Source organism: Equus caballus, chromosome 29 (genome assembly GCF_041296265.1).
Source record: "Equus caballus isolate H_3958 breed thoroughbred chromosome 29, TB-T2T, whole genome shotgun sequence".
In the NCBI taxonomy this organism is placed as follows: domain Eukaryota; kingdom Metazoa; phylum Chordata; class Mammalia; order Perissodactyla; family Equidae; genus Equus; species Equus caballus.
The window spans coordinates 39070729-39092387 of record NC_091712.1 but is presented as its reverse complement, the minus strand read 5'-3'; the positions used below and the strand labels follow the sequence as shown (position 1 = coordinate 39092387).

The 21659-nt window shown below is 54.9% G+C and overlaps 1 protein-coding gene across 15 annotated transcripts in view; it reads left to right on the top strand.

Moving 5' to 3' along the window:
- Positions 1–21287, top strand: part of PFKFB3 (6-phosphofructo-2-kinase/fructose-2,6-biphosphatase 3) — an 84592-nt gene extending 63305 nt beyond the window's left edge. For 4 of the 15 annotated variants that reach the window (XM_070255066.1, XM_070255069.1, XM_070255062.1 and 1 more), the window contains exons 2-17: positions 1089–1214; positions 2137–2233; positions 3368–3434; positions 3980–4054; positions 4421–4477; positions 6465–6589; positions 7340–7547; positions 7771–7917; positions 8096–8200; positions 9719–9848; positions 10732–10794; positions 10921–10985; positions 12685–12858; positions 14467–14489; positions 16926–16978; positions 18513–21287. In XM_070255066.1, the coding sequence (XP_070111167.1) occupies positions 1089–1214; positions 2137–2233; positions 3368–3434; positions 3980–4054; positions 4421–4477; positions 6465–6589; positions 7340–7547; positions 7771–7917; positions 8096–8200; positions 9719–9848; positions 10732–10794; positions 10921–10985; positions 12685–12858; positions 14467–14489; positions 16926–16968 (1505 nt within the window). In that variant the 3' untranslated portion in view covers positions 16969–16978; positions 18513–21287. The remainder of the gene's footprint in view (positions 1–1088; positions 1215–2136; positions 2234–3367; positions 3435–3979; positions 4055–4420; positions 4478–6464; positions 6590–7339; positions 7548–7770; positions 7918–8095; positions 8201–9718; positions 9849–10731; positions 10795–10920; positions 10986–12684; positions 12859–14466; positions 14490–16925; positions 16979–18512) is intronic. The other 11 variants (XM_070255068.1, XM_070255072.1, XM_005606947.4 and 8 more) reach the window with 3 other exon arrangements.
- Positions 21288–21659: the final 372 nt, after the last annotated feature.

Genomic DNA, 21659 nt, shown 5'->3' with positions numbered 1-21659 from the left:
AAACCCAGTGAAAGCCTCTCTCCCTGGCGTTTTGCTTATTGAGATTACGAGGAACATGGAGCTTCCCAGGGCCCTGCTTGGGGTGTGGTGACCTGGAGCTTCGGAGGCCCGGTGACCTGCCAGCCCTTCCACAGGGCTCTGGCATCCATCGAAACTTGGAAAGGGAGGAGCAGGAAAGGGCAGGAGAGTCTCAGGGACAGGAATTTATCTGTCACCCTTTCTGGGGAGCCAGCATTCTAGGTCCCTGACCTACTTTCATTTAATAAACTCTTACTTTTTACAATTGCCTTCTTTAAAAGGTGATTGTGGGGGTTTTTGTGCGTGTGTGGTGAGGAAGATTGGCCCTGAGCTAACATCTGTTGCCAATCTTCCTCATTTTTTTTTTTCCTCCCCAAAGCCCCAGTACATAGTTATATATCCTGGTTGTAAGTCATTCTACTTCTTCTATGTGGGACACCACCCCGCACGGCTTGATGAGTGGTGCACAGGTCCGTGCCCAGGATCCAAACTCGAGAACACCAGACTGCCAGCGTAGCACGTGAACTTAACCATTCAGCCATGGGGCTGGCCCCCTAAAAGTTATTTTTTTAAGAAGGCCGCTCAGACCTACTGTGTAGAGGGTGGGAAATTGATGCTTGGCTTCTCTCTGTATTTTGACTCCGGGGACCCGTTTCCTGTTGCTACCTGCTACCTCGATTTACATATTGCATTTGGAAAGCCCTCTCCGATTGTTAACCTCACCCTCTTTGGTGTTGGGAGTCCCTTGCTTACACTCCCAGGGGTGCTTTCCGCTCTGGGGTTGGCCACCAGTTCCCTGGCTGGGTTTAGGGCTGCCCTTTTGAATTTGGGGTTGAGTGGGTCCCTGCCACGCATTTCCTGAAAACAAGATGGAGCTGCAAGGTGTGACGGCCGGGCTCTGGCCACCAGGGGGCCCTAGTCCCGCTGGATTGTAAAATGCCAGGGCCTCCGAGGTGGGAATGATACAGGAATTTCTGTGGAATCCTTTAGAGTTTGTTGTGGGGCACAGGAATTTGCTCGTCACCACGCGCCGCTTCATCCATGCCGCCTTTCTCTGTTGCCCTTCGCAGCCTGTGGGCCGAAGCTGACCAACTCCCCCACGGTGATCGTCATGGTGGGCCTCCCAGCCCGGGGTAAGACTTACATCTCCAAGAAGCTGACTCGCTACCTCAACTGGATTGGGGTCCCCACAAAAGGTGAGGCCTTGTCCGAGGGCCTGGGCGGTCCCAACAGGTAGCGGGACCCTGCTCGCGAGCCCCCTACGACCCAAGAAAATGGCCCTTCCATTTCCAGCTGCTGGGGCTCCCCTTGGGGGCCACTCTTGGGCTGGTCTGTCCTATGCAGTGGGGGGACCCTTTTCGGCTGCGTCACCCACCACGTGGTAGACACACCCTGACTTTGTGTTGGGACTTTTCTCACTGGCCTCTCTTACTCCCACGGCCCTGAACCCTGCCACCACCACCCCCGCCCCAATTCCTTAGGATGCCTTTTCCAGCCACCACGGTCTGTGCAGTTCTTTTTCCTTTAAATTCCCCTGGCACTCCGTTGTGACATTCCTTCCTCTACTGACTGTCACAACGTGCTCTATACCGTTGATTGTATTTTTATGACTCTTTGCCTGCTCTTCCCAAGTACATGGGAAACGTCTCGAGGATGGGGACTAATGTTCACATTTGCTGTCCCCCACTGTGTGGTGTCCAGTAAGTGCCCATTGGGCTGTTGCGTCAGAAGAATGGCTGGTTTGGACCCGTGTGTGTGTGTGAGACCCCGCTCTCTCCCGGGTACTGTTGGCAGAAATCCTTGCCCTTGTTTTTGCTAGACGTGTGGCTACCACCTGTTCTCACGGTCTCAGCCTCAAGCCCGAGGCTGGACTGGAGACTAGGCCACAGGAAACAACCTCCAGAACAGCAGGCCGCCACGAGCGGTGTTTGGTCTGGGGAAGCTGGGCTGCCATATAGGTGGACGTGAGCACTGGACGTGGAGTCCACTCTCTGGTCTCCATGAATTATCAGAATCTTGCTCATGTTAGCATTGGCTTGTTGGCTTGGGTTCCTGTTTTGGAGACAGTGGCCCCTTCTTCCTGGGGTCAGCTGAGGGTCTTGTCCTCTCTGTCCGCAGTGTTCAACGTCGGGGAGTACCGCCGGGAGGCCGTGAAGCAGTACAGTTCCTACAACTTCTTTCGCCCTGACAATGAGGAGGCCATGAAAGTCCGGAAGTAAGGCCCGAGCTGCCATGGGAACTTGGGTTTGGGTTTGCTTTGCTTTTTTCTCCTCCTCCCCAAAGCCCCAGTGCATAGTTGTATATCCTAGTTGTAAGTCATTCCAGTTCTTCCATGTAAGCTGCTGCCACAGCATGGCTACTCACAGATGGGTGGTGTGGTTCCAGGCCCGGGAACTGAACCCAGGCCGCTGAAGCCGTGAGAACACCGAACTTTAAGCAGTAGGCCGTAGTTTGCTTTGCTTTTTTAAAGCTAGATTTTGTAAGAGAAAGAGGAAGCTGGCCTGCAATGTGGCCGTCAGCTCCGGCCCCAGCTCCGGCCCCACCTCCGTGTGTACGGGTGAGTCTCTGCGGCTCACTGCTTTCATCTGCTCCCAGATGGTCTCATTCAGCCGCTGTGATACAGATCAACGACAATGGCTCATTAAGAACAAACAAAAGGGTTTTCATGGGACATCATCTGTTTACATTTGAAAAGGATTTTTTTTAAGCCCAGGGTGATCATGAAACCCTAGTGCAGCCGCGTTCAACCCTGGCTGACCTTTAGAATCTGGGAGCTTGGAAAGATCCTGATGCCAGCCCTGCCCTAGATCAGTGCAGTGAGAATCTCTGGGCCAGCCCTGGGCATCAGCTTTTTTTTTTTTTTTTCTTTTGAGGAAGATTAGCCCTGAGCTAGCATCTGCTGCCAATCCTCCTTTTTTTGCTGAGGAAGACTGGCCCTGAGCTAACATCCTTGCCCATCTTCCTCTACTTTTATATGTGGGATGCCTGCCACAGCATGGCCTGACAGTGGTGCATAGGTCCACACCCAGGATCTGAACCTGCAAACCCTGAGCTGCCAAAGTGGAGCCTATGAACTTAACTGCTAGCCGCAGGGCCAGCCCTGGCATCAGCTTTTTTTAAAAGCTCTGGGGGATCTCAGTGTGCAGCCAGCCATGAGCCCCACTTCCAAGGGCGACTGCCGTCCGTCCGGGGCTCCAATTGGGAGCCTCTGGGCCCGGCCGCCCTGGCTGGCAGAGCGCTTTAGCAGTAGAGGGCAGTTTCTCTGTCTCGGGGGGGAGCGGGGTTGCTGGGGCCGCCCCGGGCAGACAAGCTGGCTCTGATGTGAGGGCCCTTCCCCTGTGTGTTGCAGGCAGTGCGCTCTGGCTGCCTTGAGGGACGTCAAAAGTTACCTGACGAAGGAAAGCGGCCAAATTGCAGTAAGTTCTAGGAACGTGCCAGCTCCTGGTCCCATCCTGGAGCGGGGTGGTGCCCTGGAGAGATGTAGGCGCTGGCCTGAGTAGTGCCGAGAGCCACATGGGGACACGTCAGATTGGGACACATGCTTCTGGCCTGAGTGTTGAGGGAAGCAGGTGGCCAGAGCAGCACAGGGACCCGGAAGGCGGTTGGCAGGGGTGGCCTCGGGAACAGCCGGGTGGTCAGTCCTCCTCTGTGAGCAGCCGGGCAGCACCCGGCCCCTGGGCGGCTGCGGACGTGGTAGCCAGGGTCCCTTCAGCGCACCCTCCCCTGCATATTACTGTAGTCTGTTTGCTTTAATGACTGTTCCCGCCCTCCCCTTCTGTCCCTGAGTGCTGGAGGGGGTGGGAGACGGAAGAAAGAGGGCGGGGTGAGGGCAGGGCGCAGCCTCTCCCCTGGAACCCCATTTGTGGCCTCTCCCTGAAAGTGTCAGGCCTGACCTGCTTGCTGGTTTGGCAAATACTGTTAAACTCATGTTGTCTGTGATGCCCGTCTTTCTCATGATCAGGTTTTCGATGCCACCAATACTACTAGAGAGAGGAGACACATGATCCTTCATTTTGCCAAAGAAAATGATTTCAAGGTGAGCCAAACTTGTTATCTTGCCTCGGAGTGCTCAGGAGCAAGGAAAACCCCTCAGGGATGGGCAGATTCCTGTGTCTGGAGCGCCTGGCTTTGCTCCGTGCTTGGTCCTCCACTCCCAGCTGCCCTGTTTTGCTGTCTATAGGTTGGGTCTTCCTGGTGAGGCTCTTAGGGTTGCCATGACTAGGGAGGGTGGGAGGGGACTTGGCATTGAGGGGGTGGTCCTTTTTATGTTTTGGGGGATTCGTGAATGAATGGAGTCCTTCCTCCTCGAATGTGGTGAGAATATCACAGCCAATACCAAACTTGGCCCTTTGTGTTTACCGCATTTGTTGCTTCCTAACGTTTCTGTCTGGCTTCCTCCCAGGTGTTTTTCATCGAGTCCGTGTGCGATGACCCTAGGGTTGTAGCCTCCAACATCATGGTAAGACAACGTAGGACCCCCACTCTAGTGTGGTAATCTGAGAGAAGTGGGAAGCCAGGTCAGGCCGGGAGACGGAACTAGACCTGAGAGTTGAGGGAAGCAAGCTCAACTCAGAGAACAAGCTGGCTCTCCCAGCTTGTTGCTGATGTTGTCTGAGAGGTGGGGTCCAGGTGGTCGGCTGTGGTAATTAACTTAGAGTCTTGTTCTGTGACCTGGACTGACCTTGTCTGGGGTCCTTTCAGTCAGTCGGCAGAAAGCAGTCTTTGTGGGGTACAGCAGATAAAGTGGGGGACCTGGAACAGTTTCTGTAGGTGGCGGAAGCTTGGCCATGGGGTGTTGATGGGGCTGCTTGGGGCAAAGGCACCTCACCCCTCCAGAAGGTGAAGGAGGTCCCTGGTAGGTAAGAATGGTCATGTATTGACAAGCCCACAGGACCCAGCAGAGTAAGGGCAGAATCCCCAAGTTTGGGAAAAATGGGTGTGGTAAAATTACCTTCTGGCTGATGTGTCTACAACATACCCTCCTCCCCTCCCCATGTCAAGGGGAGGTAGCCCCAATAAATTAAGGGTAATTGGCAGCTTAATTTGATTAATTCTTGAATTTTATTACTTGATAGCAATAGATCGTAAACAGAAACAGTTACTGTAATGACCTGACCACGAGTCACCTTCTTATGATGAAGATCGTTTTCTCTGCAGCTTAAATGCATCAGGATAAGACGTACCCGTTAGACAGGCAGGTCTGATCCTCCTCCAGGGCACGCCGTGGCGTTGCTTCATACAGGTGGCATCTTTCGAGGGATGCTGAGCGTTCATTAGATTCTGCTATTGGCCTTTTCTCCAAGGCAGTGGGAATATTTACACGCATTTCTAAGACATGAGTTCATATTTCAGGAAGGGCTGTTCAGATTGTGGAAATCAGTCCAGAGTTGTTTCAGCCGGTCCAAAGGAAGAGGCTCAAAGGACAAGAAAACAGAAGTTGCCGTGATTGAAACAAAGGGTTTCGCTGTGTTTCTTTGGTTCGGTTTTACTAGTCCCACTTGGTAGTGAAGCCAAGTGCAGCTGCAGAATCGTTTCCCCAGTGAGCAGGCGCCGCGAGCTTGGCTGAGAGCCCGCCATTTATCTTGTACCCCATTAACGCATTTAGTCATTGGCCCTGACCCTCAGTATTCGGAAATCTCTTTCTCTGATTAAGCCTCAAAGCAACCGTGCAGCTTGGGCCCTTCCACGGCGCTCCTTATGTAGGAGGCCTAGCTACGGATTTTTGAACTTAGATTTTTTTGTTCTATTGTGGTCAAATATCCATAACATAAAATATACCATCCTCACCATTTTTAAGTGTTAATTCTGTGGCATTCGGCACATTCACATGGTTATGCAACCGCCGCCACCATCCACCTCCAGAACTTTGTCATCTTCCCAGACTGAACCTCTGCACCCACGAAACACAAACTCCCCGGTGACCTTGAACTTTTGGACAGTGGCTGCCTCTCTTTCATGGCTGTGGTAGTTGTTGAGGTGGAAGAGCAGATGCATTAAAAAATTCTAAGTTCCCCCTGAATCTGCCAGGTTTCTCAGGCCTGTCGTTCAGTCACCCGAGGATCGGTCCTCCCCATCTCCTTCCCACGAGAGCAAACCTTGCGGAGGGCTGGGCGTGTGGTCCAGGTGGAGATGCGGGCTGTCTGGGGTGACTGGCGACTGAATTGCTCCCAAATTGTGGCGCCTCCCGAGGCGTTCATTAGAATCCTCGTGGGTGTCCTGTCTCCATCCTTCCAGGCAGCGGTACTCTGCCGCGGCCGCCTTTCCCACGTCATCATCAGGTTATGACTCAATCCGAGGCGTCTCTTTTTCTCTCTTAAACGCTGGGTAGGATCATCGCTGTTCTGCGCCTGTCTGTGCTCTCCCTGTTTGCAAGCCCCAAATCCTGCTTCCTGTAAGCAGAAAGCCTTCCAGCGTGATTCATCAGCTGCCCCTTTGTGGTGTTCCAGGAAGTGAAAATCTCCAGCCCGGATTACCGAGACTGCAACTCGGCAGAAGCGATGGAGGACTTCATGAAGAGAATTACCTGCTACGAAGCCAGCTACCAGCCCCTCGACCCCGATCAGTGCGACAGGTAGTTCCTGAGAGCTGACTGTCCCCAGATCACCTGCTTTAGGGCTCTTAATGCTTTCTTGATGTTCCCACAACACGTTTGCTCCTGAATACTGTCACAAAGTTTCTTTTAAAATGTCTTTTAGAAAATCCCTGATTCCGTATTCAGTGTGGATATTTCAGACCCTAACTGTGTAAAAGCCTGGGAAGTGAATATCTGAGCCCAGTCTTGCTACTTGGATATTTCCTTCCTTTGTTTTTTGCTTTTTTTTTTGGTGAGGAAGATTTGTCCTGAGCTAACATCTGTTGCCAATGCTCCTCTTTTTTTGCTTGAGGAAGATTAGCCCTGAGCTGACATTTGTACCAGTCTTCCTCTACTTTGTGGGATGCTGCCACAGCGTGGCTGATGAGTGGAGTAGGTCCATGCCCAGGGTGTGAATCCACGAACCTGGGCCACCAAAGTGGAGTGTGTAGAACTTTAACCACTTAGCCATGGGGCCAGCCCCTCCAGGTTTTTTTTCCCCTGTTCTCTTGCTTTTTCTCTTCCTCTTCTGGGGAGCCAGCCAGCCTCCTGACCACACACTGCTGTAGGTACTGCCCACGCACATTCTCTGACTCTCCAAGAAAGGAGATTCTGTCTGTGCCCTCAGGTTGCTGCAGCCAGCCGCTGGAGTCGTGTTGGGGCTGATTCTCTGCAGTTGGCCCGGGGCCGGAGGATTTGCTGGTCTGACCCGCTGGGGTGTTCTGACCCGCTGGTCGTCTTCCCGTGCAGGGACCTGTCGCTGATCAAGGTGATCGACGTGGGCCGGCGGTTCCTGGTGAACAGAGTCCAGGACCACATCCAGAGCCGCATCGTGTATTACCTGATGAACATCCATGTGCAGCCTCGCACCATCTACCTGTGTCGGCACGGCGAGAGCGAGCACAACCTCCAGGGCAAGATCGGAGGGGACTCAGGCCTGTCCAGCAGGGGCAGGAAGGTAGGAGGGGAGCAGGGGCAAGGCAGGAAGCTGAGGGGTGGGGGGTGGTGTGTGTGTGAAGGGCGGGGCCTCCTGGGGCTTTGGGGAATTGCTTTCAGGCTCTTCTTCCCCATTCTAATGACGGCAGAGCGACCGTCCCTAATGTGAACGGGCACGAGTCCTCTGCTGCCCCAGGAGGGGCAGGAGCCTGGAGTCCAGTGTGTGTCCCTCTCATCCCTCTCAGTTTGCCAACGCCCTGAGCAAGTTCGTGGAGGAGCAGAACCTGAAGGACCTCAAGGTGTGGACCAGCCAGCTGAAAAGTACCATCCAGACCGCCGAAGCCCTCCGGCTGCCCTACGAGCAGTGGAAGGCGCTCAACGAAATCGACGCCGTGAGTCCCGGGTCTGGCCGGGCCGTGGGGGTGGGAGCAAGAGGGCACGGGGGCCTCTTCCCGTCGAATCCTAGAAATCCTGAGAGCTCTTTCAGATCTGCACGTGCCACGTTGTGACCAGCTCGAGGTGGCTGTTAGGGGCGTGTTCCCCCAGGTGACCTCTGGGTGTTTCCTCCAGGGTGTTTGTGAGGAGATGACCTACGAGGAGATCAAGGACACCTACCCCGAGGAATATGCTCTGCGCGAGCAGGACAAGTACTATTACCGCTACCCCACTGGGGAGGTACGTGTGCCCGCCCTCACTTCCGTCTCTGGTCAGCTGTTCCTCCTGTGGATGATGGGCGGGTGTTGTTGGTCTGTGCTGGATGTGGAGGAGCTCACGGTGGTCCTTCCAAGGCCAAGGGTGTGGGCCGGGCCAAGAGGGGGCTGCTGGGGACCCACACAGAACCGTTAGTGGTGACTAATGGTGCACAGCGAACCACGCTGTGCGAGCTCTGGGCCAGAAGGGTTCTTGTATCCAGCGTCCTCATTCTCTTTGGATGCTTGTCCCTGGCACACTCCCCTTTGTGTCAGGTCTTCCTGAGTCGAGCCTGTAAGCAGAAACAGAGGAAGCACAGCTGTATTTTCCCCTGAGCCATGCGTTTCTCTAATGACACGTAAAGATGTGGGAGAAAAGGGTGATCGTGGCTGATGATTCAGTCGACACAAGGGTTTCCCCTTGACTGCAGGCCAGATGGCAGACGTGTCCTCTCACGTCCCTTGTGCTGCCCGCATCGACACTGATGGCGGGCGTTCCCCATGTCGTGTGTGACCCACTTTGGCTGAGTGAGCAGATGCTTGGAGCTCTGGAGGGAGAGTCCAGAAGGCAGCTGGTGCTCGGGGCTCTGCAGCCCTCGGCGTGGTGACACCTAGCGGGCGTCCTTGCCATCTTGGCCCATCTCAGGATTTATCGTATCTCTGCTCCCTCATGCCCAAGGCTCTGTCCTGTGGTGTAACCCTGGCCCTCGTCCCTTGGCACCTGGCTAATAAGGAAGGGGGCAGGCAGAGGGACACACCGGCGTGTGTGGGAGCCTTGGTGGTCTTAAAAGTCACAGGCTTACCCCCTTCTTTTTGAGTTTATTTTTGTTGAGATAAAATTTACATAATATAAAATTCACCATTTTAACCATCTTAAAGTATACAGTTTCAGTGATTTTTTGGTATATTCATAATGCTGTGCAACCATCACCACTAATTCTAGAACATTCTATCACTCCAGAAAGAAACCTGAGCCTGTTAGCAGTGAGTCCCAATTTCCCCTACCCCAAGCCCCTGGCAACCAGGAATCTACCTTCCATCTCTCTGGATTTGCCTGTTCTGGACGTTTCACCTAAATGGAATCCTTCACGCTGTGGTCTTTTGTGTCTGGCTTCTTTCACTTAGGGTAAACGTTTTCTGGGTTCATCTGCATCATAGCGTGAGTCAGGACTTGGTTCCCTCTCTCCCCGTGTAGAGAGGAGGAAAGGAAGGAGTGGAGAGAGAGCCGCTGGCGGGGTCGTGTTCCTCTCGAGACACTGCTTCTCCAAATCCTTATCGACACAGACGCTTTGCTTTTCTAGGAAGCCTGTGGAGGCGGGTCCCCCAGCGCCCCTAGGGGATGCAGCACTAACACTCCCCCACCCCCGGGACTGACTGACTGCTGTTGCCTGGTTGCATGCTCTCCGTTTCTATGATGGAGAGGTGTGGCCGCGGTGGCAGAGCTCCCCGCCTCCCCGCATGCACCTTTGCTCCAACGCGGCACCCCTATCCCTCTGTCTTGCAGTCCTACCAGGACCTGGTCCAGCGCCTTGAACCGGTGATCATGGAGCTGGAGCGGCAGGAGAACGTGCTGGTGATCTGCCACCAGGCTGTCCTGCGCTGCCTCCTGGCCTACTTCCTGGATAAGAGTGCAGGTGCACCATCCTCGCTGCTTCTCTGGTGGAGGGGAGGGAGGGAGGAGAAGCCAGCCTGAGTCTGGGGTAGCTGTGGGCCACACGCTTCCTCGCCCAGCCCACGTGGTTGTCTGTTGTGCTGCTGCCTGTCAGGAAGGGCCTCCCAGCTGCACAGGGGCCTTCTCCACCCAGTGCCTCCCTGCGGCCCCTGGGAAACTCTTCAGAGCACAGTTTGATGCACAGTGGGCTTAACAGCTTGGTAAAACAGCCTCGAGGGGGCCTTGGGTCAGCTGGTGAGGGGATAGCCCTTCTTCTCCTTAGCCTTCTTCTAAGGAACAAACAGCCTAGAACACTCTAACAATACTCTCACAGTTTAAGTCTGTGTCTGCCTGAGTTTCAGCTGAATCTCGACGTGCCTAAACTGTTTGAGGAAAGAATGTCCTTTTTTTTTTTTTTTTTTTTTTGGTGAGGAAGAGTGGCCCTGAGCTAACATCTGTGCCCATCATCCTATATTTTGTATGTGGGACGCCACCACAGCATGGCTTGATGACCCATGCTAAGTCCACACCCAGGATCCAAACCTGCAAACCCTGGGCTCCTGAAGCAGAACTTAACCACTACACCACCAGGCCAGCCCCTGAATGGCTTTTTTTATTCTGAAGGATGTGGTCCACAACTACCCCAAACATTTTTTCTCTTAACTCATTGCGTGAGGGTGGGTTTGGGGCTTTGTTTTGATTTTGTTCTTTTGACTAGATGTCTTTTCTAGGGCAGCCCAAGGGCCCGTGTGAGGGGTGAGGGTGGCTTCTGAGGGTGCCGTCGTGGCAGGAGCCCTCGCCAGGGGCCTGCAGGTGCCCGTCCTCGAGCCTCCTATCTAACCATGGGTGCTTTCTCCTCTTTTCAGAGGAGATGCCTTACCTGAAATGCCCGCTCCACACTGTCCTGAAGCTGACGCCCATCGCTTATGGTGAGTGTGGTGGCCCAGCCCCTGCCGGGACCTTTTCCCTGGGGACGGTGGCTCCTCGTGGCTGTGGGGCTGTGAGCCGCTGTCCCCTTTAACCAGAAACCGACCTTTCTCCCCGCTCTCGCCTAGGTTGCCGCGTAGAATCCATCTACCTGAACGTGGAGTCGGTGAACACACACCGGGAGAGGTCCGAGGTGAGTGTGAGCTCCTGCCTCTGGCCCTTCCACCCTGCTGTCCCGTCCCCCATCCCGAGCAGGATTGTCGAGGGACGGGATCCGTGGTGGGGCGTCCCACCTGCATTGCCTGTGAGTGCTGACCTGTGTCCTTCAGTGGGTTCTCGCTGGAGGAGTTGGCTGGAACTCAGCAGCCTGGGTGACTGTCCCCTCCCTTTTCTTGGCGTCCCTTTCTTGTGGCTTCTGGGCATCTTTTTTTCCCTTCCTGTCCATGCTTTCGTTCCCCACGTCTGTTTGACCCGAGCAGTGAGTGTTAAAGAGGAAGACGCAGTCTGCCCCTTCAGACGTAGCCACACTGTGGCTGCTGCCTCTCCCTTTGGGGCAGTCAGCCCAAACCACTTTCAAGTTCCCGAGTTAACTGGTTAAAACAGGATCAGCAAATCCCCTCAGTCACCTACATGCACTTAGGTACAGAATTACCCAGAAGACGATGACGCCAAGAAAGGCAGTGGGGCCGGAGAGGCAGATATGATTTGGGAATTAGAAACATGAGGGATGGCGGATGGAAAGTGTTTCCGGCGGCCCCGACTTCTACCTTGGGAGGTCTGAAGTGTGGCGGTTGGTCTGGTTGGGGCTCCCAAGGGCAGAGCAGACCTGCCTGGGCCTATGTTGTGAAAGAAAGTTTGAGTTTACTTTATACCGACTGTCGAAATGCACCACTTTGCCAGCATCTGTCCGACCCTTTCTTGTACACCCAGTGTGACGTGCCGTCCGTGCAGGTGACTTCCCCATTCCCGAGGAGCTCGGCCAGAACATTGTGGCATTAAAACCCCAGCTTCCAGTGGCTGGTTGATGGAATCGGGGAAGGACGCCTTCCCCTGGCCCTGTGACAGGCCCCCTTCTGAACGCAGGTGGCCGGATGCTGTATGTCCTTTCGCTCTGCGAGGAGCAGCCCGTGGCTGGTGCTGCTTCCCAGCCTGGCTCCTTGGCTCCTGAGCTGCAGGGCGATGGGCCATGGGACTTCAGATGTCCCCGTTCCAATGTCCTTGTCACATGATCGGAAGGCTAGTGTTTGGCCCTGGCTGGCCGGTCATGCCTCCCCCCCCACCCCCCGGTTTTCTGCGTCTTCAGTCTCCCAGCCGCGGTTGAAGCCTCGTTTCCTGCCCTAGGCGCGGGTAGAGTGATGGGGAGCATGAGCTGCCCCATGTCTGCTCTGCAGATCCTGGCTCATGGTCAGTGCGAGGCAGTCCAGCACCGACACCTTCTCCTCCGTGCCCCTGTCGCTGTCCGCTCAGTGCTTCCCTGAGCCTCACGCCCAGGCGTCTCCTCCTCTCCCCTCCCTAGGCTCTCTTGGACGCTGGTAGCAAAGTTCTTTTCTCCCCCCTCGTTATCTGCTGTATTGGATGACTCTGCACACCTGGTCCCGCTGTTCTTCCCTCACCTGCTGTGCTAGCGGGTCACTTGTGTCCGGGCGGGCGTCTTGGATGATCTGGGAAAGGGGTTTGGGAGGGGGTCGTTCGCTGCTCTTGCCGACTGGGAGACACAGGACAGAAGGGCAACCCTGCGGTCCCGGGGCTGCTCACCGTGGTCAGTCTTGTATCAGTAAAACCCAGAAGCAGAGAAACATGTTTGGTTTGGTTTTGGTTTTTTATTTTTGGCTTATTTACCTCCCCCTTCCTTGTAACTGTCGCCTTCTCTCTTTTGTCTTTGTCTCGCTTAGGATGCAAAGAAGGGACCTAACCCGCTCATGAGACGCAATAGTGTCACCCCACTAGCCAGCCCCGAGCCCACCAAAAAGCCTCGCATCAACAGCTTTGAGGAGCATGTGGCCTCTACCTCCGCTGCCCTGCCCAACTGCCTGCCCCCGGAAGTGCCCACGCAGCTGCCCGGACAAGTGCGTTGACCCCTTTTCCGCCCTCACCGTCGAGCCCCGTGTCTGGGTGGGGAGAGAGCACCCCGGTGGGTGCGGCCGTGGCCTCGGACCAGGGCCTGCCTGTGCGTGTGGATGGGGGAGCGGGAGAGCCTAGGGATGCGCCTCTGAAGTTGGGGACACCTGGAGGTCCCTCCTGGCTGGCGATGGCAGTGAGTGCTCACACCTCCTGTCTTAGGAGGTGATCTTTGAGGCCAGAACCGGGCAGAGCAGAAGAACTAGTAGAGTGTCCCGTTCACATGCATGAATAGACTTTTCTAGAACAAAGTCGATGGCAAACCCCCAGTTCAGAGTCTCCGTTCCGCTCTGGGCCCTTGGCTTCCTTGGGGTCTGAGGCCGTTTTTCCTGTCCGAGGCCCACGGCTGAGTATTCTTCCTTGCTTTCCTCCCTTGCCATCGCTCCCCTTACACACGGGGCCCATGGAGCGTATCCTCACCCGGAGCCAGTCAGGCCCCATTAGAACCCTGACTCGCAAGGCTGGATGGCCTGGAAATAGTCACCCTTTCATATCACATAGTGACTTCAGCAGGTAGTAAAAAACCAAGTAGGTTTCACTGATTTCATTCACTATGAAGATTAACGGCTGGAAGACTGTGGCGATAGGGCATTAAGATTTGTCTTCGGAAAACCAGTCTTTTTCTCAAAGACAGCCAGGAACCTTTGCCGTAACGGGAGACATCGAAATTCCTGGGCACAAATTTAGGCCCCACCCAGGGGTCTCCCCCACCTCCACCCACCACGCCTGGTTTCTTACAAATATAATCACGGCCTAAATTTCGGCTTGGGTTTGTTTGTGAGCTCGGCGCTGAGGCCCGCAAACTCTGCCCGTATTTCCCCCGAAGCTTACTGAAACCTGGTGGTGTCTGGAAATGGGAGGTGGGGAGACGGCTGCGTGGCCTCTCATGGGTTCAGGTGTCCCATCTGTGGAATGGGAGACAGCACCTCCTGCAGGAGGCGGGTCAAAGGAGGTCATTCAGCGTCTCTCACAGCATGTGGCGCACCTCGGGGCTCCGTAGGGTCAGACGGTGTTTAACCAGAGCCCTGAGATCTGGCTTCCGGTTGTGGCTCTGCCCGCCGCTGTAGGATTTTCTTGTCAGGTTACATCATCTCCCTGGCTTTCCGTCTCCTTATCTTTTAAAATGAAGGGTAGCACTGGGAGACGTCTAATTAACACTCCTTTCAGGTCTAACCTCAGAGGTGTTTTTTTTTATGAAAACTGAGAGCTGAAGTGGTGTCTCGATGACATTCTGTTTTGGAGGAAACTGTAGGGTCATAGGAAGTTTAGAGGCTGCTGTCACAGGCACCTGGGGGCACTGGCCTGGGCCGGGGTTGGGTGGTGCGTGGGGCTGTGTTGTTCTGGGTCACGGAGGATGCATGGCTGGCGACTTTGCCAGGACAGTCCTTCGGGGTTGCCGAGCTGAATCCTTGGAGGGGCTGGAAGCCACTGACTGGGCCAGGAGTCGGGGGGTTGACGGGGGTTCATCCCAGCAGAGGATGTCCTGGGTTCGAATGACTCGGGCCCCTTTCCCTGTCCGTCTACTAACTTCTCTCTCTCGACCTTTCTCTCTGCAGCCTTTGCTAGGGAAGGCCTGTTTGTAAGTATTTTCCTCTGAATGATTTTGCTGCTTGTGTCTCTCTCTTGCTTGCCAGTTTGGCCTCCTGTGTGTTACCATGTTGAGGCTAGTGACGATTTTTGTGAAATCGGAAGGAGGAAGATGGGCATGGGAGGGGGGAGAGGAGGGAACTGGTGAATTTTTGGCGAAGGATGCTGGAAGTCATTACGGCCCAGCTGTTTTCGGGGCATCCTGATGCTGCCACGGCTACAGCTGGCTTCTCCTCACTCCCTCCCAGGACCCTAGATTACTCTTAATACTGGCAATCGTCTGTGGCTTGACAGAAATCCAGTTTTTCCCTCTTAAGCGTTCGATTTTGGTAGCGAGCTAGCTCTCTGCTGCTGCCGGTGTCTTGAGTCCTCTCTGCCTGTCCCAGGAGAGCCCTTTCCTTTTGAAAAGAAAGTTTACCCAGAGCCTGATGTGCAGAACACATCAAGCAGGACTGGTGGGGACTGGAGCCCTACAGCCTCTCCCTCCCTGTCCTGGCAGGGGCCCCTCCCCACCAGGGGTCCCAAGGACCCCCCGCTCTGGAGAGGTCTCTTGACATCCTTCTGGATCGGGTTATCCTGTATGGGAACCTGCTCAGCCTTAACAGTCAAGTTCAGACTTTTGGGTGCAGCTTTTGAATCAGACCCCCCGGGTTCTCCCTTTCCTTCAGCCGGACCTCTCTGCAGAAAGTTGTGGTCTGTGAGCCAGAACAGCCGCTGGAGAACCCCGCCTTCCCACGGCTCCAGTGGTCACCGCCCACGGAAGGAACCGAGGCCTTTCTATCGGCAGGGTTTTAGTAACAGCCACCGTGAAATACCACCCTCCCCAACCCCACGAGTTATGTCTGTCCGTGTTCCCTTCGCTGCTTAGATGACCTTTTCTAATTCGTGCAGAAACTGAAGCGGCTTGCAGAGTGCAGCCTGATAAGCTTAAAAGCATGGCTTGTTCTTGGAAAATAGGAGTTCTTGGGCATCGTGCTTCGATTAGGTGGCACCACCTGTAGGGAAGTACGTTCCATCATGCTTTTACAGCTCATGGAGAATGTGTTTGCGGATATCCCATGTCTTCTGTCCTTAAAATAATCCTAGGAGGTCAGCAGGGCAGGCACTATCACTGTCTACCAGATGAGGGCCAAGGGTAAGCCACTCGCCCTCAGTCGTCCAGCTGGCAGCCACGGAACCAGGGCGGGAGTGGGCCTCCCAGTTCTGAAGGCTGGCTGCTTGCTCTCTGCTGGTTTCTGGGAAAAGCCAAGATGCTGTTCACCTACCCCCATCCCGTCCCGGGCACCTGACGCCTGCAGCCTGCAGGGTGCTGCCCGGAGCTGTTAGACTGCCGTTTTAGCTCTTGCTGCCCCTCCCTCGCAGCTGCTTCCTGTGGGTCGGTCGTGTTTACTTAACAGTGGGCCTGTCCATTAAATCCAGTCTTGAAGAGTAACAGTCCCGTGTCTGTTAGCCCCTGAAGCCAGGCGTTGTCCTCGCAACGCTTCAGGATCAAGGTTCTCCTTGTGTGAAAACTACCCTTTGGATTTGCAGCCTTATGGTCTTGCATCTGTGCATATCCTGTTAATTTTGACCCATGGCCTGACACTGCCAGAAAAGAAGGCTTCCCAGTGGGAGGGGGCCATTCGGGCACATCCCCCCACCTTCTAAGGTTGAACTTGCCTGTTTCCAAGGTTAACAGTGCCTTGGGCTGGAATCCCTGCAGCTCAGCAAAAATATATCCTCTGGACCCCTCACACCTGCCTTCCACTCTGGGGTCCCGGCATCCAGCCCAACCTGGGAGGATGAGCTTGTGTCTGGGATTGTAGATACCGAAATTTATTATTAAAGTCAAACTGAGCCGGGTTTGGATCTTGGTTCCACTACCCTCTGTCTTTGCAGCTCTGGGTGAGGTAGCATGGTTCTCAGACTGCAAACTCCTCATCTATGCCGTGGGGAGAGGAACATCGTGAGGTGGTCTGATAATGAGGCTATACATGTAGCACTTAGCAAATATCTGGCACACGGTCAGTGCCTGGCGGACGATGCTGTCATTGTGAGAGAGAGGGTGCCCTGACCTTTGGTGGTGCAGCCAGGGCCCTCTAGTCTGGGCCACACCACTGTGCAGTTGGCTGCCCTCCTGCTCCGTCTGCACCAGGCCAGTGGGATTTCTTCTCACGATCAGCAGGAGCATCACTGGGGAGTGAGGGAGCCGCAGGATGTGATCCTGGTTTCCCGGTAAAACGGGCCCCCAGCTGGGATGGGTGCACCACCCTGCCGTCCCCACCAGGACTGCATCGGCTGCTCAGGGCCGACAGACCTTCTGGCATTCACAATGCATCCTTGATTTTTTACCTTTCAAATGCACACTGAAGAGAAAATACTGCTAAAGATGTTTGTTTTATTTTTCTTTTCCGACATGTTTCTTTCTTTTCCCCGCTATGCTTGAAAGACGAACTGTCTGTCACATTTTCTCAAAGTTTTCTCCTTACTAACCTTGGAAAGGTAAATGGCTCGGTGCATGCCCCTGTCTGTCCTCTCCACATCTCTCCGAGTCATGGCATCCCAGCCCGTCAGGGCGTCTCGGTCTGTGTGAAGACTGGCCATCGTGAAGTTTGTGACTCATACACCCCATGCCAGAGTGCCAGAGAACTTGTGTTTCTTAAGAGCAGCACCGTTGTCTGGAGGTCCTCTCTCTCTCGTTTCCTCCTTTCCCTCCATGTGTCCTGAGCCCGGGGCACCATGAGTGAATGATGTGGACATAGCCCGTGCCTGCAGTCCCAGTGTCATTGTTCCCTTTCCATCATTCGTGGGTGCTTGAAGCCTTGGGCTCAAGATGTCCGGGGGCGGGTTGGAGCCAGCAGCTGCAGAGACGTGGCAATACCTCACCTTCACGCCCCACAGGGTGGCTGGGTCCTCTCTGGCTGTCAGGCTACCGGGCCCTCTCCAGACGAGCCCCCTGTGCCTCCCCCCAACTCACAGAGTCTGTCCGATGGACTCGTGGTTGGAGGTTCGACTTGCCTGGGCTCCTGAATCCGGCTCACAGCAAGCTCGGATCTGGGCGCTGGCTTCCGGGCTATCAGCCCTGTGATTCGCTTCTCTAGAGATTTCTCCACCGTGGGCCCTCGGTTCTATGCAGAGGGGGCTAGGCCTCAGCGATCCTTGCATTTCCGTCTGCGTGGGCTCCACTCCCCCTCCCCCTTTAAGACAGCCTCCCACTGAGGATGGGAGAGAATGCTTTTAAAAATTGTATTTCCTTTTTTGTGAGGTGGATGAAGGAGATTAGGTCGAGAGACCACTGCCGTGCAGTGGCAGCCGTCATCTGTCCAATGCTGATTGGAAACCTTGTTTTAAGGGGGTCTTGAGCCAGCCCTTAGGGGTGGGGCTTCCAGCCAGGATCACTTTTATTAGCGGGAAGAGAGCATCAGTGACACAGGCCCTCTCTGTCTCGGTCCTCCCCTGCCTCGTCCAGCATCACCTGCATTCTAGCTGCCAAGCCCGTTTCCCAGAGTCTGGATCCCAAGGGCTGGGCCATGCTGCTTTGCCGGAACCGAGTCGGGAGGAGAGTCCTTATGCTTCTTTAGAGGGACCCTGGTACATCCCCTCTCTGGCTGTCGCCCGTGAGAGTCCCCCGGGTGGGGGCCAGGGGGCAGCCACTCGGCTCTAAAGAGTCGTGAACAGGAGGGTCCCTTAGGTGCTGGCGCCCAGTGCTCCCCAGAACAGCTCTGACCCACATGTGCTGCCGACTCTCCCCCTATCCTTCCTCGCCTCCTCCAGGCAGATGACAGGCCTCTCTCCTCCGAGGGCCTCTGCCCCCTGGCCTTGCGCCCAGCCCTTCTCCTGTGTGACCCTGGGCTTCATCTCTACCACGTTCCTGGGTCCTCCCTGGCTTCCTTCCACCTGTTTGGCCATACCACTCTTCCACAGTCGTGCTCTTTGTCGGGGGAGACGTCTCGATTGCATGGCCGTGAGTCTTGCTGTAGAAACCTGGTCAACAGTAAGCATAATTCCCCTTCTCCCCCTCTTTTCTCCTGCCCAGAACGTGAAGGCCTCCCAGAGCAGCGCCGACTCCTCCAGGACGCACTGAGGCAGCCCGTCGGTCCCGTTCCATCTCCATTTCTGCACCTAGCTAGCATTCTTCCCTCTCCCCGAGGCCAGACGCTCCCATGGACTTCTCCAGAATAGGGTAGGGTGGTGTAGAAGAGGGGTCTGCGGTTGAAGAGGAGCCGTGCGCCCGACAGCATCGGATAGGGGTGGCCTTGCCCGTGTGCGGAATCCATCGCTTTGGCATCGAGCTGCAGGCCACCCCATCCCCTGCCCTCCCCGGCCTTGCAGGGCTCTGTGGCCTCCCTGCCCTTCCGCAGGGCTTGGTGAGGACGATGGGCAGCGGAGGAGGAGAGAAGACCCCGAGGCAGGACGTCGGGCGCCTCCATGGTGGTTCCCTGCCTTTCTGTGGTCTCGGCCTGATATGTCCTCAGCTGGCGAGATGACGCTGCTCTGAACCCTAAAATTAAAGGGGGCCTAGATCCCAGCTGCTGAAGGGATGTTGAAAACTTTCACGAGCCTCCTTCGTGCATCTCGGCCTGGGACGGGGACTTGTGAAGGACGGCCTCAGGGGTCACTGGAGAGCCAGTCCCGGCGGTAGAGCAAGAAGTCCCTGAGCTAGACTTGCTGGTCCCTGAGCAGCGGCCCTCTGGCATGTCCACACACCTTCCCAGACCGGTTCCTGCCTGGAACCATGTTAAAGGACAGTCTGGCTGTCTAGGCAAGAGGGGATAATTTGCTGAACTGACAGTGGGGCCTCCACACGGTCCCTCTGCTCTCCTGCCTGGACCAGGGGCGTCAGAGCTGGCTCTCCGGGGGCTGCTGGCTTTTGCACTTTGTTCGTGGCAGACAGTGTGGCCTGAACGTTGCACCTTCTCTTCAGGAACTTCGATGTCTGGGTTTTGTGCCCTTGGCGGGGAGGGGGCTGGAGCTCTGTAAGAATGTGGGGAGTTGGGCAGCCCATGAATGGGGTGTTCAGAGGGCCCCCAGTAAACCGGCCTGGGAGCGCGTTGGGATCATTGCAACACCGAGGCTGGGAGACTGGCGTGGAGAAGAACGAGGATGCGCCTCCTTCTTTCAGGACGCTCATCACCTCCTAAGTTTCCCAGGTGGGGACAGTGGCCCAAGCCAGGCCTCGCTCGTGGCCACTTCCTCCAAGAGGCTGTCGGTGGTGTCCCGGCAGGATTCGGCTCAACTCTGCATGTTTCTGTCGAGCATCTGCTGTGGCGCTGGGTTCCTTAGGGGATTCCGCAGAAGAGAATGTCCTCGCTTGCCTTCGTGGCACCTGTGGCATTTTTTGAGGGCGTTCAAAGCAGGGCTGGTGGGACATGTGGTTCTAAATACCTGTACTTTCTGCCTGCTGGTTTCTCCTTGTTGCCTCCAAGTCCTGGGGGAGGAGGCGGTGTCCTGAGGCCCAGAAGAAGCCATTTGGAGACTCAGCAGTAGGGTTCGTCCAAGTGACCCGTGTAAGGATCTCTAGAGGTCGTGCCAAAGGTCGCTTTCCTTTCCTGCCCTCCGCCTTCGAGCCTGACATCGTCAGCCCTCCTAGCATATGAGATGGTTCTGGGGATTGGGGCTGGGGAGGCTTCGATGGCTGGAGCTGCGAGCAGAGGGAAGAGCTGGTTTTGTTTTGTTTGAGAACAGCTTTTAAGGAATGTACGTTTCTCTGGTTGAGTTTAAGTAGGACACAGGGACACGCACCCTTCAGATACCGGACAATCGAGTTTGTGGTTTTCCCACCAAACCATTCAAATCCCACCCGCCCCCCGACCATGGGCAGTCCGCCTGAGAGGATGTCTGTGTACATTCCTGTGCGGCTGGAGTCTAGGTTATTTTCCCTCTTTCCCCTCCATCTCGAGTCTAATGAGTCAGCGTGTGTGTGTGTGTGTGTGTGCGTGCGCGCGCATGCACACCAGTGTATGTTTGTAGGTTGGTGGTACTTGTAGACAGAGGGGCCTGCAGCTCTGCTCCAGAGAGTGGCCTTCTTAGGTCTCACTTTCTGGCCACCTCCTCTTTCTGGCTGCCCCAGCCGACTCTGAATCTCGACTCTCGAGGCTGGTCCGAGTGGGGCTCTGCGCAGGTGCACCCCTGGCCTGAGTGTCTGACATCAGTCCGAACATGAACAAGGCTTTGCCTAACACAGACCTCTAGATTGCAAGGGCCTACATGACGAGATGGAACAGAAAGATGGCCGAGGAGGGAAGACCCCGGAGAGAGCAGAAAGCTGCCTGATTGAAAGCTAGCGAGCTGACTGCCGAGGCGTGTTGGACAGAGTGTGTGTCTGAGCTGCAGTCCCGGAGCCTCTGCTGCCCTGTCTGTTGACTCTCACCCCCCGAAAATATGTGGGACCAATTTTTTTTAACTCTGCCTATTTGTGTTTGGGTGGGCTTACTCTCTTGTTATTCTGTCCTGAGACAGTGGGCGAAGCTCTTCATTTGGGGGGAGAAGAAAAAACTGTTAGAACCACGCCAATGACGTTTTCGTTTGTAATACTTGAAATTTATTTTTTTATTATTTTGATAGCAGATGTGCTATTTATTTATTTAATATGTATAAGGGAGCCTGAAAATAGAAAGCTGTATAGATTGGGTGTAGTCGTTCGTTGGTTTGGGGGCCTCTTACGTGTGACACATGACTTCTCTGTGTTCTGTACATTTGTCTGAATTAATTATCCGGGATGAAGCTGTGCCAGCTTTCCAACAGGGGTTGCCTTTCAGAAATTTGTATATTTTGCAGTTGCCAGACCAATAAAATACCTGATTGAAATACACTGATGAAATGCACTTCTGGGCCTTTTTGGAGGGGAGGAAGCATCTTTGATTGACACTTGCGGTCAGGACATCACGTTTCTACCACTTAGCTCCTGACTAGCACGCCATCACCTTCCTCTAAACAGGACCTGCAGATGCTGACTGCCTGGTGCCTACATTTGGGAAACAATAAGCTGTGTCAACTTAGAAAAAATAGACTTTATGTCTTAGAGCAGTTTTAGGTTTGCAGAACAGAGCAGATTGCACGGAGAATTTCCAGAGGCCCCCTCTGGCCTTGCACACAGTGTCCCGTATTATTAATGTCTTGCACTGGTCTGGTGCATCGGTTGCAATGGATGAGCTAATATTGATAGGTTACTAGTAACTGGGAT